Here is a 16,366-nt window from a genome sequence, read left to right on the forward strand (position 1 = left end):
AGGACCTGAGTTTAGTACCCAGCACCCACATTTTTGGCTCACAACCAACTAAACTCCAGTTCTAGGCAGTTCAACACCCTCTTCTGACTCCAGTGGGCACCGGGCACACAGGTGGTACACAGGCATGAATCCGAACAAAATACTCAGGCACAATAAAGAAACCTTAAACACGCATAATATATTCTATTTTCCTTTAGTAACTAAGGGCAGAGCATGAATCCAACAGGAAACTTCATCGAGTATAATGTATAAGGTTATACTAAGGAGAGAAACATTTGCTTTAGATACAAAGAGTCACAGCAGTAGGTAAAAGTTACACATGGGCGAGAGTTCAGATACTATGAGACCTTCTTATGCCTGAAACCCGATTGAAATACTTGCCCGATTTCAAAGGAGACTTGTTTGTAATTGCATCGCATGTCAAATGTTCGTTAGTTCAAAGGCTGTGGGAGTGTGTACAGGGTGTTTTCCACACACACAGCTTTATAAAAAGAATGAATTACCGTGTGAGGAGCTTGGAGGTGGAGACTGAGGCTTCTGTGTCATGTGGAAGTAAATTTCTGTTTAATAGGCAAAAGCAAAGTAAATGTTCTCCATACTTTATTTTGCTATACTATTTCTGATGTAGAAATACTGTGTTATTTACTTCTGCAAGCAATTATCATTTTACTGTCAATATAGGACTTTATAATTTTAAAGCACTTGTTAGGAGAGTTTTGAGTAATGGCTGATGTTCTTTCAGGTCTTCCCAATACCTTTGGTGATTATGACGAAACACCAGCCATGATGGCCATGCACCTGAAGGTCAGGAATACTTTCCTTTCAGTTTTGAGGAGACAGATAGTTATTATATTGTTTGAATTAATAAATTTATTAACTAACTTTGCAGTCAGGCTTGTCTTGCCTAGGCTGCTCTTATAGAATAATAAGAATTGGCCATTCTTATGCCTTAGCCTCCAGAATAGTTGGGATTATGCAGGCATGTGCCACCATGCCTGACGGAAGATGGACTTTAGACAACATATTTAGAAGCAGAATTGTCCCTCAAGATCTAGTCTATAAATAGCAAGTAAGGTTTAGTTACTCTGAGATAAGGTAGTGGAAGCATAAGGGGGGGGGCTTAGCTATCTGCTTACTTATTGATTGGCAGTGGTAGGTGTTGGGACATTCCCAGTGAGGTCTGCTCCAAGCTAAATGAGACGAGACTCTCCTCTACAGTGTTACTTCTGCAACCCTACCAAATGATGACTTCCTCTCTCATTCACTTCAAACTGGTTCATGGACTAAATGTCCATGCGGCTGCCTGTTTTACCTACAAGTCCTCCTCCTCATGACTGTACTTGCCAGTTTTGACTCAGAGACTGTTGTGAGCTGTGACTAACTCAGGAGACTGTTATGAGCTGTGACTGACTCAGGAGACTGTTGTGAGCCATGACTGACTCAGCAGATGGTTGTGAGCTGTGACTGAGGAGACTGTTGTGAGCTGTGACTGACTCAGGAGACTGTTGTGAGCTGTGACTGACTCAGAGACTGTTGTGAGCTGTGACTGACTCAGGAGACTGTTGTGAGCTGTGACTGACTCAGAGACTGTTGTGAGCTGTGACTGACTGAGGAGACTGTTGTGAGCTGTGACTGACTGAGGAGACTGTTGTGAGCTGTGACTGACTGAGGAGACTGTTGTGAGCTGTGACTGACTCAGAGACTGTTGTGAGCTGTGACTGACTCAGGAGACTGTTGTGAGCTGTGACTGACTCAGAGACTGTTGTGAGCTGTGACTGACTCAGGAGACTGTTGTGAGCTGTGACTGACTCAGAGACTGTTGTGAGCTGTGACTGACTCAGGAGACTGTTGTGAGCTGTGACTGACTCAGGAGACTGTTGTGAGCTGTGACTGACTCAGGAGACTGTTGTGAGCTGTGACTGACTCAGGAGACTGTTGTGAGCTGTGACTGACTCAGGAGACTGTTGTGAGCTGTGACTGACTCAGGAGACTGTTGTGAGCTGTGACTGACTCAGAGACTGTTGTGAGCTGTGATTGACTCAGGAGACTGTTGTGAGCTGTGACTGACTCAGATACTGTTGTGAGCTGTGACTGACTGAGGAGACTGTTGTGAGCTGTGACTGACTCAGGAGACTGTTGTGACTGACTGAGGAGACTGTTGTGAGCTGTGACTGACTCAGAGACTGTTGTGAGCTGTGACTGACTCAGGAGACTGTTGTGAGCTGTGACTGACTCAGGAGACTGTTGTGAGCTGTGACTGACTCAGAGACTGTTGTGAGCTGTGACTGACTCAGAGACTGTTGTGAGCTGTGACTGACTGAGGAGACTGTTGTGAGCTGTGACTGACTCAGGAGACTGTTGTGAGCTGTGACTGACTCAGGAGACTGTTGTGAGCTGCCGTTGCTTAGCTCATGCATGTCTCATGCTGGCTGTTTCCCTTTATCTTTTTGAATTTTTAGCTCCTGGCTCTGATGTTTTCTCCTAGACTGTTTCTGAGTCAGTTCCTAGGATTTCAGGATTCATTTTGTTTATTTGTGTCTATCGAGAGGGGTTTTTCTGCAGACTGTACTTGAGCTCGTGACTCTTCTGCCTCAGACTCTGAGTACTGAGATGATAATTTGAATTATCTTAGTAGATAATCTTGGCACTCTGCTGTCTTAGCCCCTTCATTGGCCTCTGGTTACAGCAGATCCTGCTGATCAGTTTGGCGCGTTTGATGGAGCACTTAAAACCTGGCTAATGTGACAGGGGACTTCCTTTTTCTTTTTTCTTTTTTAAATGTTTTTGGGGTTTAGATATGGTTTCTCTGTGTAGCCCTGGCTTTCCTGGAACTTAATGTATGACCAGGGTGGCCCACCTGCTTGTTGGAATGCTTGGTAGTGTGTTCCACTACCACCTGGCCACTTTTTATCTTAAAAAACTTAAAATTAAATGGAAAACTGATACTCATGTTATTTGGAAATGCTTTGTCCGTTTCATATTCATTCTGCCCAGCATATGGGTAGAAAACTGTTTCATTTCTTTATACAGGAAGATAAGATTTCCACTGTGTTTCAGACAACATGAAAGGTTTCCTAGTATCTGAACTACTTCTCAGTGTATCTTTTACTAGGGCTTTGTCATTTTTGTATCTAAAGTAAACATGTTTATCGCTCTTAAGTATGATCTTAGTTATTCAGTAAATGTAAAAAGCACATGCTCGGGTTGGGGATTTAGCTCAGTGGTAGAGCACTTGCCTAGCAGGCGCAAGGCCTGAGTTTGGTCCCCAGCTCCGAAAAAAAAAGAAAAAGAAAAAAAAACCCAAAAACACATGCTCTTGCGTTGAGTTTTGGTGAGTTAGAATTCAGACGGACTTGCTCTTCCTAATGCAGGACTTTGCCGTGGACGGCTTGGTGAATGTAGTTGGTGGATGCTGTGGTTCAACGCCTGATCACATCAGGTAATGGGGTAATGGTTATTTTTTTTTGCTTTAAAATTTGTTTGGTTTTATCTACTGATTGTTTTTAATGATATTTTTATTAACTTTTGGAGAGTTTCACATGTATATAATTTTGATGATAATTACTTTGTACTACTCCTCTGTGCCTCTGAGGCAGGGTCTTGCTATGTAGCTCCTACTGGCCTGGTTCTCACTGTGTATAGCCCATGCTGGCCTCCTGCATCCTGCTGACTTAGCCTTCCAAATTCTGGGATTATGTGTGCCCTTCAATGTTTCTCGTGTGTGTGTGTGTGTGTGTGTGTGTGTGTGTGTGTGTGTGTGTGTGTGTGTGTGTAGTGAAAATAACAGTGTTGCTATGGGGACATTTATCCTTATACTTTATGGATCTCAGAGAGATTAGAATCAGTCAGAGGAAGAGGAGGATGTAGTTTAGGACTCTGCCTTTTTCCCTAGAGTAGACAGTGATTGGACTTTTGGCCAGCCCTCCCTATCCTGTGTTTGCACACATAATCCATTATCTCAACTGAATTACCAAATACTTTTTATTCCCTGCTTTTGTTTACTTGAAAAATTTTTCATTGGAACTTCCTGTGTAGACCAGGCTGGCTTGGAACTCACAGAGATCTGAGAGCCTCTGCCTTCCGAGTGCTGGTATTAAAGTGAGTGCCTGCATACACCTGGCTTCTGTGAGATTCTTAATAACTATAAGGTTATTGTGTATTTGTCTTTTTGGTGCTGTTACTTGCACCCAGGGTTTTGTATATACTCAGCATCCACTCTCATACATCATGCCTACATCTCCATTTTTGTACATCTTTTAACAACGTTTTATTGGTTCTTTGTGGATTTCACATCACGCATCCCAGTCCCACTTACCTTCTCCCCTGGTACTTGTCCTCCACCCTTGCCCCCTCCATGTGGAAGCTGTAGTGCAGCACAGTGTGTCCCATAGGACACCCTTTGTCCATTCTTCTTTGCTTGCAAATGCTCATTGCAGTCACGGGTCTATGGGTCTATGAAGCCCCTGGCTACACCATCAATCCTGGAACCTCACTGGGACCAGATAGCCTGTTGTCCTGTGTCATGGAGATCCTGTATGTAGTTTTGAGTCTGTAGGTCCAGCCCCTTCATACACTCAAGCAGTTGTTCATCAATGGGATAGAGGGCCTGAGAAGTATCAGAGCTGGTCAGCCTGTTCTCCAGGTCTCATACCCCAGGGGGTGGGGGGAGGAGGTCTATAAGCAACCCCACCCTCTACCCACTGCAACCTGGGTCAGCTCTACCCTCTGTCCAGGTTAAGTACAGGGCCCGCTCTCCTGAGTGTTAAAGCCAGTGAGGGACATGGCCAGTTCTCCCACTTTCATGGCCCAGGGCCAGCTCTGCTGTGCTGCCCAGGTGAGGTGCTACTCTCCTGAGTGCTGCAGCAGGTGAGGAGCAGGGACAGCTGCCCTACTCTCATAACCCCAAGGGCTGGGTCTCTTGCTTACTACAGTAGGCGAGGGGGCAGAAGGGCATGGACGGGGAGAAATGCAGCCACACCTGCAGTGTCTCTAGGTTACGTCTTTTATGTTATAGTTGAGGGATCGTATCTTCGGATCACAGATTAACTCTTCATTTTTTTAGATCACTTCCTCTTTAAAAGGAGAAGTAGTTCTAGCTTGTGTATTTGTGTGTTGATATCTATACCTGTGTATTTAACTCCTGCTTTTACTTAGTCATCCACATACTGATTTGGGGGCAGTAGAGTGAGCAGTACCTACAGTTCCTGATAAACAGAAGCTAGATTTTTATGGCTTATCAAAGACATGATTCATTAGAGTTGACAGTGTTACAGAGACTGGATAACTGAAACAGATTTTGAGGAGGGGAGCAATTGTATTTGTTCCTTCCCTGCTGCGTGTCTACTGTAGCTAAAACAAATGCATAGGACTCGATCCCCACACTCCACCCCACACACCCTCTCTAGTGTTTCTCAGAGCTATAGACTTCTTTTGAAGTCATTGAACTGTTGCTTAGGTTGGTAGCAATGATCATGCTCTGTGTGTGGATTTGTAAAGACTGTTTGGGGGCTGGATGAACAGAGGCTTGCAGTTGGCATTGTGCAGACCTCACGGAGCTCCGGGCTCAGGTGGCACAGGCAGTGCAGTCGGCGATGGTAAACTTTTTGTTGCTGAGAAGGCTGACGGACGGATGTCTCTGCTGCTGTACACTTAAGTAGGCATATCGTTACATGCGTGGATATAGTGATGCAGAATTAATGTCATAGCTGGAAACTAGCTTAATTAGATTTATGCTACTGTGAATTAATGAATATGGTATTTTCTCTTTTAATTTAGGGAAATTGCAGAAGCTGTGAAAAATTGTAAGCCAAGAGTTCCCCCTGATAGTGTTTTTGAAGGACATATGTTACTGTCTGGTAAGTCATGAGGATGTAGTTGTTCGGATGAATTTAACGTGCTTATTCTAAGTGGATAGTGATATTTATGCCAGGAAGCTTATGGGATCAAAGAATGCTTAGTTTTCTTGGCACTTAGGTACATTTTTACTAAAGAACTCTTTTTTTCTAGAGATGGGGTAGAAAGATTAATTTTGGGGTAAAAAATGGCCTCAAACTCCCAGAGATCCACCTGCCTCTGCCTCTGCCTCCTGAGTGTTGAGATTAAAGGTGTGTATTACCATGCCTAGCTGTTTTGATTTTTTTCCTGAAATGGTGGTATATTAAGACAGTCTCACTGTATAGCCAGGGGTTACCTCAAATTAGCAATCCTCCTGTCTCCACTCTTTGAGTGTTAGGATCACAAGTATGTGCCACCATGTCTCTCTGAGGGATACTTTTATTAATCTTAGTGGAGATGGTAAACAAGAGGAGTACTGCGGCTTTATCTGACATGTCATTCCTGCTGGATCAGAAGCACTTTGTAGAAGCTCTCAGATCACACAAACACCCTCAACATTTAGTGGTGGTCCTCTCTATTTGCCTGGTAGACAAACCTGCAGATTCTGTGAAAGATCAAGGGCACAAGGCTCATTGGCACTGAGAAAAGTCAGCAGCTGACACTGTAGAAAGCCATTGCTTCCTGAGTCTGTGAACAAACGGCCTGGAATATCTGTATAAACACCCAGTCCGTATTCATAATCTTCCTCCTGCTCATGCTGGTTTCTTTATATAATGCTTTGGCAACCAACTCAAGGGCCATTTTCTTTTTTTAGTGACAGCTCTGATAGATGATGCTAATTTTGTGCTTCATTTTTATGATAATTAAGGCAGAGACACTCGGCTGATTGGTAAGCTGAAAAGTTGTGTGGGCAGTTGTCTCAAGATCCTACTCCTACAAGGCCTTGTGTCCCCAGATCTGCCCGTGGCTATTCGGAGAGACTTTTCCTATAAAACTTTGAAAATAAAGGCAGTGTGAGAACCTTTTCTGTGACACCTCACAGTCTTTTTGTTGTAATGCATCTACATGTATTATCTGGTACTTGCCTTGAATTAGCCTGTGCCGGGGGAGATGCTCTTACTCCTTAGCTTTCAGACGTTGCGGGTAGCATGAGCAGGGTTTCCAGACACAGCAGTAGCTGCACATATGAACTCAGCAGTTAGGGCAGCATGACAAGACCTGCTCAAGCTCGATCCTCTTTTGACTAGAAGTTTCTTCGTGGCTCTCACCCCAGGCCTTTGGTTATGCAAGGACAATGATGACTTTCCTTCATTTTCAGAGGTCGTATGGTTCAGCCCACTAGGGGGTGGGGTAGTTGTAGCACAGAGCTCTGGACTGTTTCTTCCTTTGGAGATCTGTTGTAAGCACAGTTGCAACAAGTAGTCCCTTTCGTGTTCTGAAAAGGAGAGACTGAGCCTGTTTCCCTGTTAGCTCTCCTGCCCCATCTGCTCAGGTGGACTTTTTTTGCTGAAAATATTTTGTTTCATGTCATCCATGTACATTTTCAAGAATTTCTCAAAATGTTTCTCCTTTTAAGGTCTAGAGCCCTTCAGGATTGGACCATACACTAACTTTGTTAACATTGGAGAGCGCTGTAACGTGGCAGGATCCAAGAAATTTGCTAAGCTCATCATGGCAGGAAACTATGAAGTGAGCATCCCGCTGAGGGTCCTGGGCATTGACATACCTCTGGGTGACTGCATATCAGCAGAGTGAGGTGTTCTGGCTGCTGCTAGTGCAGGGCTCTAGAATATGTGAGGGTGCTGATGGCATCTGGTAGGAGGTGAGGCTCCTGGAAGACTTGAAGCTGCTGCTGTTGCTACTGCTCAGAAAGCATTACATTTGGGGCATGGAGGGAGGTGACTCAAGGGATCCAGCTTCTAGTCTTTCATTGTTAAGTAAGTTTGGATATTTGCAACACTTCCATTTTGGCCTCTCTGAAACAGTTTGTTTTACAGAACTGTTCTACAGAAAGTGAAACCTCCTTGGCTTTTTAAAAGATTATATATTATGTATATGAGCATTTTGCTTGTGTGCATGTGTGTGCACCAGAAGAAGGCATTGGATCCCCAGGAGATGGAGTTACATGTGGTCTGGGGAACTGAACCTGGGACCTCTATAAGAACTGCTCAGTATTTTAACTGCTCCTCCCAAAGAGAATTTTTACTCATCTGACTACATCACATACTTACTGATGAAGATATTGCTGATCCCGTAAGCCGTAGGTTAAACCAAAACCAACAGACCCTTGCCTTGAGAACTCTGAATGTTTAAGCTTTGTAATACTGAAGATGAATCAGATTTAATCCACACAGTGCATGCCCAAGACATACATCTGGATAGAGTTTACTTTTCTACAAATAGGAAATTAAAAACGGAGAAAAATGGATGAGGTTTTTAGGTTGTTTCTATTTGTTTTACTGTGACATAATTTTATTTTATTTTTAAGAAACTGGGGCATAGTGATACATATTTTTCATCTCAGTACTTGGAAGGCATAGGCAGGTAGATTTCTCTGAAATCAGGCTGGCCTGGTCTATATAGCGAGACCCTGTCTCATAAAGTTTTTTCTTTTAATTAACTTACTGTGTGTGTGTGTGTGTGTGTGTGTGTGTGTGTGTGTGTGTGTGTGTGTGTGTGTTTGTATTTGAACATTCACATGCAAGCAACTGCATGCATGTGGAGGTCAAGGGACAGCTTGCAAGAGTTGATTCTCTTCCTACACGTTTATGTTTTGGGAATCAAACTCAGGTTGTCAGGTTTGGATTCAAGTGCCTTTACCAGAATCATCTCATTGTTCTTTTAATGATGTTTTTAAATTTCAGGATCTGAATAGATTTAGTTTTTTTTAAAATATACTTATTTTGTGAGCTTATTGTGAGTGTGTGTGTGTGTGTGTGTGTGTGTGTGTGCGCGCGCGTGTGCGTGCGCGCAGAAAAGGGCATTGAACTCCTTAGAGCTGGAGTTAGAGGCATTCTGTGGGCTTGTTTCATGTGTCCTGAGGTACAACCTCAGATCCTCATGGTTATGCATTAAATGCCCTTACTCCTTGGACCATCTTTCTAGCCTATGGATTTAGCCTCACCTCTGCCCAAGAAAGGGTCTTATAACTTCTAGCTGTCCTGGTGCAACTCACTATGTAGACCAAGCTGGCCTTGAACTCACAGTGATCTGTCTGCCTTGTCCTCCCAAGTGTTATAATTAGCCTCATTTTTGGAATTGCTAATTACCGTTTCTTGGCATCCCCTAGAGTTGACTTTTTTAGTGCAGGTGTTAGTTGCCTCGTGGAAGGAAGCTGCTTTGGTGGGCTTCAAGCAGTGAAATGATGTGTGGAAGGGTTACAGAAAGGAGACAGGCCCAGTTGGAGCCAGTGTGTTTGTTTCAGTAACAAAGGACCTCCGGGGAAGGGAGGAATTACTCTGCCTAGACATCTCCTAACCGTGTTTCTCCCTTTCCTCCTCCAGGAAGCCCTGAGCGTTGCCAAAGTACAGGTGGAAATGGGAGCTCAGGTGCTGGATATCAACATGGATGATGGCATGCTGGATGGTCCCAGTGCGATGACCAAATTTTGCAACTTCATTGCTTCGGAGCCTGACATTGCCAAGGTTGTACAAGGGTTATAGTCATTAAGAGTGTTTCCCTTCATTTAGCTTGTCTATCGTACCTCAGAGGGATGCACTTAGCTATTGCTGCTACACTGATTCTATTCCCACCATGGGAAATGGAGCTCAGTTAGAGCTTCCTTACCGCAAAAGACACCTTGTTAGGGTATCAGACTAAGACAGGGACGTGTAATGCTTCAATCAAGGTATTGTGTCTTTGTTTATACTCGTGAAAGTTAGGGCTCATTGATTAAAAGCATGTGCTGTTTCCGTGGAGGACCTGAGTTAAATTCCCTGTACTTATTTCTGCAAGCTCACAACTGCCTATTAACACCAGCTCCAGGGGATCCAACCTCTCTGCCCCCTACCCCCATTTGAGTATACAGTACCCCAGACAGACACAGACATGCACACATATGCACAAAAGTTTGCTTGTTTGTTTTTGAGACAGGTTCTTACTGTGTAGCCCTGGCTGGCCTTGAATTCACAAATACCTGCCTGCCTCTGCCATTAAAAAAAATGCTAAAAAAAAGTGAAAGTCTTTCTGTATTTGTCTTTTAGTATGTTTTAGAGGGTTCCAGCTAAACTTCATTTCATTTTTGGATCATTAAATGAAGCTCTGTGTGTTCTGGTTCTCAACTTGGGTCATGAGGCTTCATCTGTAATGCCCACTACTAGCCTGCCGTGTGTGTGGTGTATGTCTCTGTATGTGTGGTGTGTGTGTGTGATATGTGTGGTGTGTGTCTGTGTGTGTGTCTGTGTGTGTGTGGTGTATGTGGTGTATGTGTGTGTCTGTGTGTGTGTGTATGTGTGTGTTGGTGTTGGTTTTGGGTTTTAAGATGGGTGTCTGCTGTAGTACACATGACTGGTGTTGGTGTTGGTTTTAAGATGGGTGTCTGCTGTAGTACACATGACTGGTGTTGGTGTTGGTGTTGGTTTTGGTTTTGAGATGGATGTCTACTCTAGTACACATGACTGGTGTTGGTGTTGGTGTTGGTGTTGGTTTTAAGATGGGTGTCTGCTGTAGTACACATGACTGGCTTCAAACTCAAATGTAGCCAAGGTTGACCTTGAATCCCTGCTGCATCTACCCTGGACTTTTAAGAGTTTTTTGCTTGCTTTTTGTTTTAAAGAAACTTTCTAGAGTTTCATATCTTTAGATTTAGGTGTCATTTAAAAACAAATTAGGCCTAGCAAGAGCTTAAGAGAAGCCTGTAGTAAGCACTAAATTATATTTACCCATCTTCCATTTGTGTACTAAAACTTAGTAAAAGCTCTTCCACTTTCCTAGAAGTTGCCCTTTGAGACTGTCAGGTTCAGAGTTCGTCTGATTCAGAGCTTGAGTGGGTGGGTGAGTGGAGGCTGTTGATGAACTGCCTTGGGAAGAAGCCTGCCTCACTTTAGAGCTAAGCACCCTGACGAGCTTTTGGTGCTGGCTCCTTCCTCATCTCTGAAGTGAGATGATCAGACCCGAGGTACTCAATTCGTGGCTTGTGGTGCTGAGTGTCTTGTTAACTGTGGAGGACTGGGCTTGTTAGTGCTCTGATTGCTGCACCCACTGACCTTCCTTTCCTGGCTTGTATCTACTATTAAACTTCCTGGGGGACACATTTTAGCCATTAGGATAGAATAAAAAAGGGCTGCTAAGCAGGGAGGCTAAGGAAGATCACAGCTGAAGACCAGCGTGGGCTACATCGTGGGACTCCCCCCCACCCAAGACCCTGCCTCTAAAAAACCCAAAATATGAGTTAAAACCCCAAACTATTTGCAAGCTCTTCCAGACACTGGCCTGGTTATTAATGCCACTGCGTTTGACCCTTTCCAGTAAAGCTCTTTATTGCTAGTGTTCTAAGGAAAAGCAAAATTGGTAGAGGTTTTCTGTTTTGTTTTTTGTTTTTGTTTTTGAAATGGTGTCTTATATCCTACACTGACCTAGAAATCAGTATAAGTTGAGGAAAGCCTTGAACCTCTTATTCTCCCGCCTTCATCTTCTATTGCTAGGATTATAGATTTGTGCCACCAGTTTATGAACTGAGGACCCCTGCGAGAACTCCACCAGTCATGCTATTTCCCTAACCACACCCCCCCCCCTTTAAAACAGTTTAATAATCATGTGTGCGTTTATGGTACTGGGAAACAAAGCCAGGGCCTCACAGGCCAGACACTGTTGCTGAGACAGACCTACCCTCACCTCCTTGTTCTTTTTGTTGTGCCGTATTCTAGCCTCTCTTGCCCTCTTGTGATTACTCGTTTAATCATTATCTTGGTGAGCATGGTGAAGCCGAGGACCGTGTGCCTTAAGTGGAGGGAGTAAGGTACTGACGGACTGCCCTGTTACAGTCCTGAGTCGGTTCTCCTGACAGGCTTATTTCTTTGGAGCAGTGAGTTGTTGGAGCAGAGGCTGGATTAGACCATGGTCTCTCACGTGTTTGTCCTAGTTGTTTGTCTTAGTTTTACTATTTTGGAGGGAAGAGGATTAGATCTGGTTTTCTTTTCTAATAACTTTTTTTTCTGCTCAGGAATTTATTTTTATAAAGAGAAGATTTAATTTGAGTAACTTGACCAGAGGGTCGTTCCCAAAGGGCAAGAGATTCTACCTTAATATGAGTCAGGGTAGAGTTCTTGAAACTAGAGAAGGTGTTTGCCTTAGGGTTGGGTACTTGGAAGTGTACGCTAGGCACAAGCCTTTTGAATTCCCTGTCTGTCCATGCACATAGTCTCCTGTAAGCTGATCTTAATCTAAATATTTGAACTTCAAGCTTAAGTACATATATTAAAATCCTACTTCTAACACCCTAAATTTGTTTATTGTTCCCCTGAAGAAAAAAATAGAATGTTTTTGGAACCCCTCAAAGGGGACTTGTGGTGATATGTGAACCATGATCTTCCTGTCCTCCTGCTGCAGGTGCCCCTGTGCATTGACTCTTCCAATTTTGCTGTGATTGAGGCAGGGTTGAAGTGCTGCCAAGGGAAGTGCATAGTCAACAGCATCAGTCTGAAGGAGGGGGAGGAGGACTTCCTGGAGAAGGCCAGGAAGATTAAGAAGTTTGGAGCTGCTGTGGTGGTTATGGCTTTTGATGAGGAAGGACAGGTAAGTGATTTCTTTTGGGCTGGCACTGTTGTGTCACCCAGGTGAGAAAGCAGTGAGAAAAAACCAGGTCTGAAATAGCTATATGTGTATGCACATAAACATGTACGTATTTTTATCTTTGCATATAAATTTACACACACACACATGTTATGTTTCTGGAAATTTGATTCTTTATATCAATAGAGAACCTCCCTCTCTTTTTTTTTTTTCCAATAGGAAATGGTTGAATTATTCACTAAGTTACTGGACAGACAGCTGGTTATGCATTTGGAAGAAAAACTAAATAGAGTCCTGACCATTCATTTTGTGCTGCTGTAGTAGAATAGCACTACCTTAGTTACTATCTTGTTGTTATGACAACGCACCTTGACCAGAGCAACTTAAAGGCTTTAAGGCTCATGGTTGCAGAGGATTAGAGTCCATGTTCATCATGGTAAGGAGCATGGCACCAGGCCAGCAGGCAGGCAGGCAAGCAGGCAGGCAGGCAGGCAAGCAGGCAGGCAGGCAAGCAGGCAGGCAGGCAGGCAGGCAGACAGGCAGACATGGCTCTGGAGCACTAGCTGAGAGCTTACTTCTGATCCACAACTACAAGGGAGGGAAGGTCTGTGTGAGAGAGCACACAAACTGGGAAAGCCCTCACCCAACACCTCCTCCACTAAGGCCACACCTCTTAATCGTTCCCCAAAAGTTCTTCAGTGTCTGGACATTAACATTACCAATGGCTCCTGAATTGTCGGAGCCAGTCTCAAGCCCGTGACTCAGCTGGTCTCAGGTACTGTTACTAAGAATAAACAAGCAAAAGTCCCTTACAGCTGACTGAGGCATCCTTCATCTCATTCTGCTGAGCTTCGAGTGGGTCTGTGAAATCCCTGAGGGGATCTGAGGCTTACCAGCCTGTGTGTTTCACAGCGCCCAAAATGATGCCTAGTAGGACCTGCTCCCTACAGAGGCCTCTACTAGGCCTCACTCTGAGGTCTGTTTCTTTTACTTGGTGGCCAGAATCTAACTACCGTTCTTGGGGTAGAAGATACCATAAGAATAATATGACAAGGGCTTACCTAGGTTGTAGAGCGGTCCTAGTGTAGCTGTTTTAGCCCTGAAAGCTCCTATCCTAGGAGCATGTCCATGATGTCTTTGGTATGGAACAATATCCCAGTCTATACATTGCATACTCTGTGCCCAGTTGGCTCAGATAAAAATTACCAGACTGTGCCGTCTTTATTTGCCAATCAAGTGAGGTTACTAAAGAGGTCTTCAGGAGACTTAGTGTTCCCATCCAACAGTGGGGTCCTCCCACCATGCAAGGCTCCTAGAGACTAGAGTACATATTTTTAAGAACATCTTTTTGCACATTGAGAGTCTACCCTTGTCATTGTTATGCATTCTAATGGAGTGACAGTAAGCCCAGTATTGTGCCCTTACCTGTCCCATCCTGTCCATACTGTACTTTTTTCTGCACACAAAGCTTGGAACTTAGGAACAGGAAGAAGTTAACAGTATCTGTCATGCTAGTTTTTCTCACTTGCACAGGGTGCTTTACAGCCATTGCTAGTGTACCCAGCTTGTCAGCGTCACCAGTCCTGTGCTCAGGAGCCACTGAGTAAAATAAGGGCCCTGTGTCAGGCATGGCAGTTCCTTTGTTGCCAGCACTTTAGGGGCACAGGCAGGGGGATTTCTGAGAGTTCTAGGGTAGCACGGCAAGTTTCAAGTCATCCAGGACCACAGAATGAGACCCTGTCCCAAAATAAATAAGTGTAAAAAGGATCGAGTGAACATATATTTGTAGATGTTACACAAAAATGGCTCCTATCCCAGGTGGGATGGAGCAGGATAGTTCAAGGCGTGAGGTTTCTTCACAGTTCTCAGATTGGCATGAAATTGAAAACTTAACAACTATTACTTTCAGGGTCTTCCATTTATCATTTTTGGACTGCAGGTGACAGTAGGTAATTAGTTCCATGAAACGTAAAAGGACTAAGAAAGGACTACTGGTTTTCCTTCTGCCCATGCTCAGAACACACTGTGTTAGCAATATTCAGAAATTTGGAATGCAATTTGAAGGGTATGCTGTTTGGAGGTTTGATCCGAAGTCAGCTTTCTTGACAAAATTGAGAAACATTGAGTAAAAGTAGCACTCACTCACTTACTCATCACTCACCCACTCACTCACCCACTCACTCATCACTCACCCACTCACTCACCACTCACTCACTCACCACTCACTCACTCACTCACCCACTCACTCACCCACCCACTAACTCACTCACTCACCCTCTCCTCCCCCCACCCACTCCCTCCCCCTCTCACTCCCTCCCCCCCTCACTCACCACTCACTCACCCACTCACCCACCCACCCACTCACCCACTCACCACTCACTCACCCACCCACTCACCCACTCACCACTCACTCACCCACCCACCCACCCACCCACTCACTCACTCACCCCCACTCACCCACCCAGTCACCCACTCACCCACCCACCCACTCACTCATCCCTTCAACATGGTATGGAACACACAGTCTATGGGGATCCAGTGAGACTGACATTCCAGTTAGTGGAGATAATAGTAGAGAATAAAATAACCAAGAACAGTAAGTTGCCAAGCTAATGTCTCTGGAAAGAGATGCCCCAAGGGAAGGAGAAGGGGGAAGGTCAGAGGTGTGCTGATTTGAAGGAAGTGATTAAGGCAGATCTGAAGGGACAGTTGACTCCAAACTTGTTAGCTGTGAAATACAGTTAGGCCTTGTATGGTCTGGGTAGGGTGGCACAGGATGGAAAGGCTCTGAGATTGCAACAGCATGGCAGGTTTTAGGAGCGTCATAGGAGAAGTGAGGGCAAAGGGTGGAGCTGTGGTGGAGGTAGAGGCCCTGGCTAAGTATGACAGGCTGAGGAGCAGGGCGGTGAGCCTTGCTGGAATCTGTGGTTTGTTTTTTTTAGGGTTCTTTGAGGGGGGAGGAGGAGGATAATTTGTAGGGTTTTGTTTGTTTTTAAGATTTTACTTATTTTATATGTATGAATGTTGCCTGCATGTATGTATGTACATGATTGGCAGGCAGTGTCTATAGATCAGAAGAAGAGTCAATGGTGAGCCTCCTCGTAGGTGATGGGAACCAAACTTGGGTCTTGACTGCTAAGGCATCTTTCTAGCTTTGCTTTTGTTTTGAGACAGGGTCTCATTATGTAGTCCAGGCTGACCTTGAACTCAAGAAATCCACTTGTCTCTGCTTTCCTGGGTGCTGAGCCCAGAACTAATTTGTAGTTGCAACTTGAGATGCATGGTAACAAGCATACAGGTGTGGGGAATAAATGCATGTCATTCAGTCTGCCTTGCAGGGAGACCCAAGACAGCAACAGTGGTGTTTGTGAGTAGTCGGCACATTGCGGGCAGGTCAGGAGAGGTGGGGCACTTCGAGGACTCTTTCCCAGTGTAGCCCACAGAGGCCTGGCACTCATGCATGTAACTCAGGGTGCCTCTACCTGCCAGAGCTCTGCCTCTTCATCCCGTGTGCTAGAATTACATGTCTGATACTCAGCTGCTTATTTTTTAATCTGTCTTTAGAGTTTAATTGTTAAATCACTTCTGTCTTTAGAAAGCCACTTTGTTAGTATGACATATAAATGAAATTTTTACATAAGGAGTAAAATTATTATAGTGAAAATATAAAATCTTTAACTGATTCTGTTCTGAGATAAGTTGAACACTTAAAAGTTTGATAATTGCTTTTAGAAGAAATTCAGTCATTGAGATTTGAGTGATTTTGACAAGTGACATATGCCATTTTCATAGATAACACTTT

At 44.3% G+C, this 16,366-nt stretch overlaps 1 protein-coding gene across 1 annotated transcript in view; it reads left to right on the forward strand.

Moving 5' to 3' along the window:
- The window catches only part of Mtr (5-methyltetrahydrofolate-homocysteine methyltransferase), a 69,043-nt gene that overhangs the window by 17,998 nt on the left and 34,679 nt on the right, over positions 1 to 16,366 (forward strand). The window contains exons 9-14 of the mRNA XM_032884495.1: positions 743 to 804; positions 3,372 to 3,439; positions 5,776 to 5,855; positions 7,412 to 7,524; positions 9,339 to 9,479; positions 12,382 to 12,567. Coding sequence (XP_032740386.1) covers positions 743 to 804; positions 3,372 to 3,439; positions 5,776 to 5,855; positions 7,412 to 7,524; positions 9,339 to 9,479; positions 12,382 to 12,567 — 650 coding nt within the window. The remainder of the gene's footprint in view (positions 1 to 742; positions 805 to 3,371; positions 3,440 to 5,775; positions 5,856 to 7,411; positions 7,525 to 9,338; positions 9,480 to 12,381; positions 12,568 to 16,366) is intronic.

This window comes from Rattus rattus, chromosome 14 (genome assembly GCF_011064425.1).
Source record: "Rattus rattus isolate New Zealand chromosome 14, Rrattus_CSIRO_v1, whole genome shotgun sequence".
NCBI classification, from domain to species: Eukaryota; Metazoa; Chordata; class Mammalia; order Rodentia; family Muridae; genus Rattus; species Rattus rattus.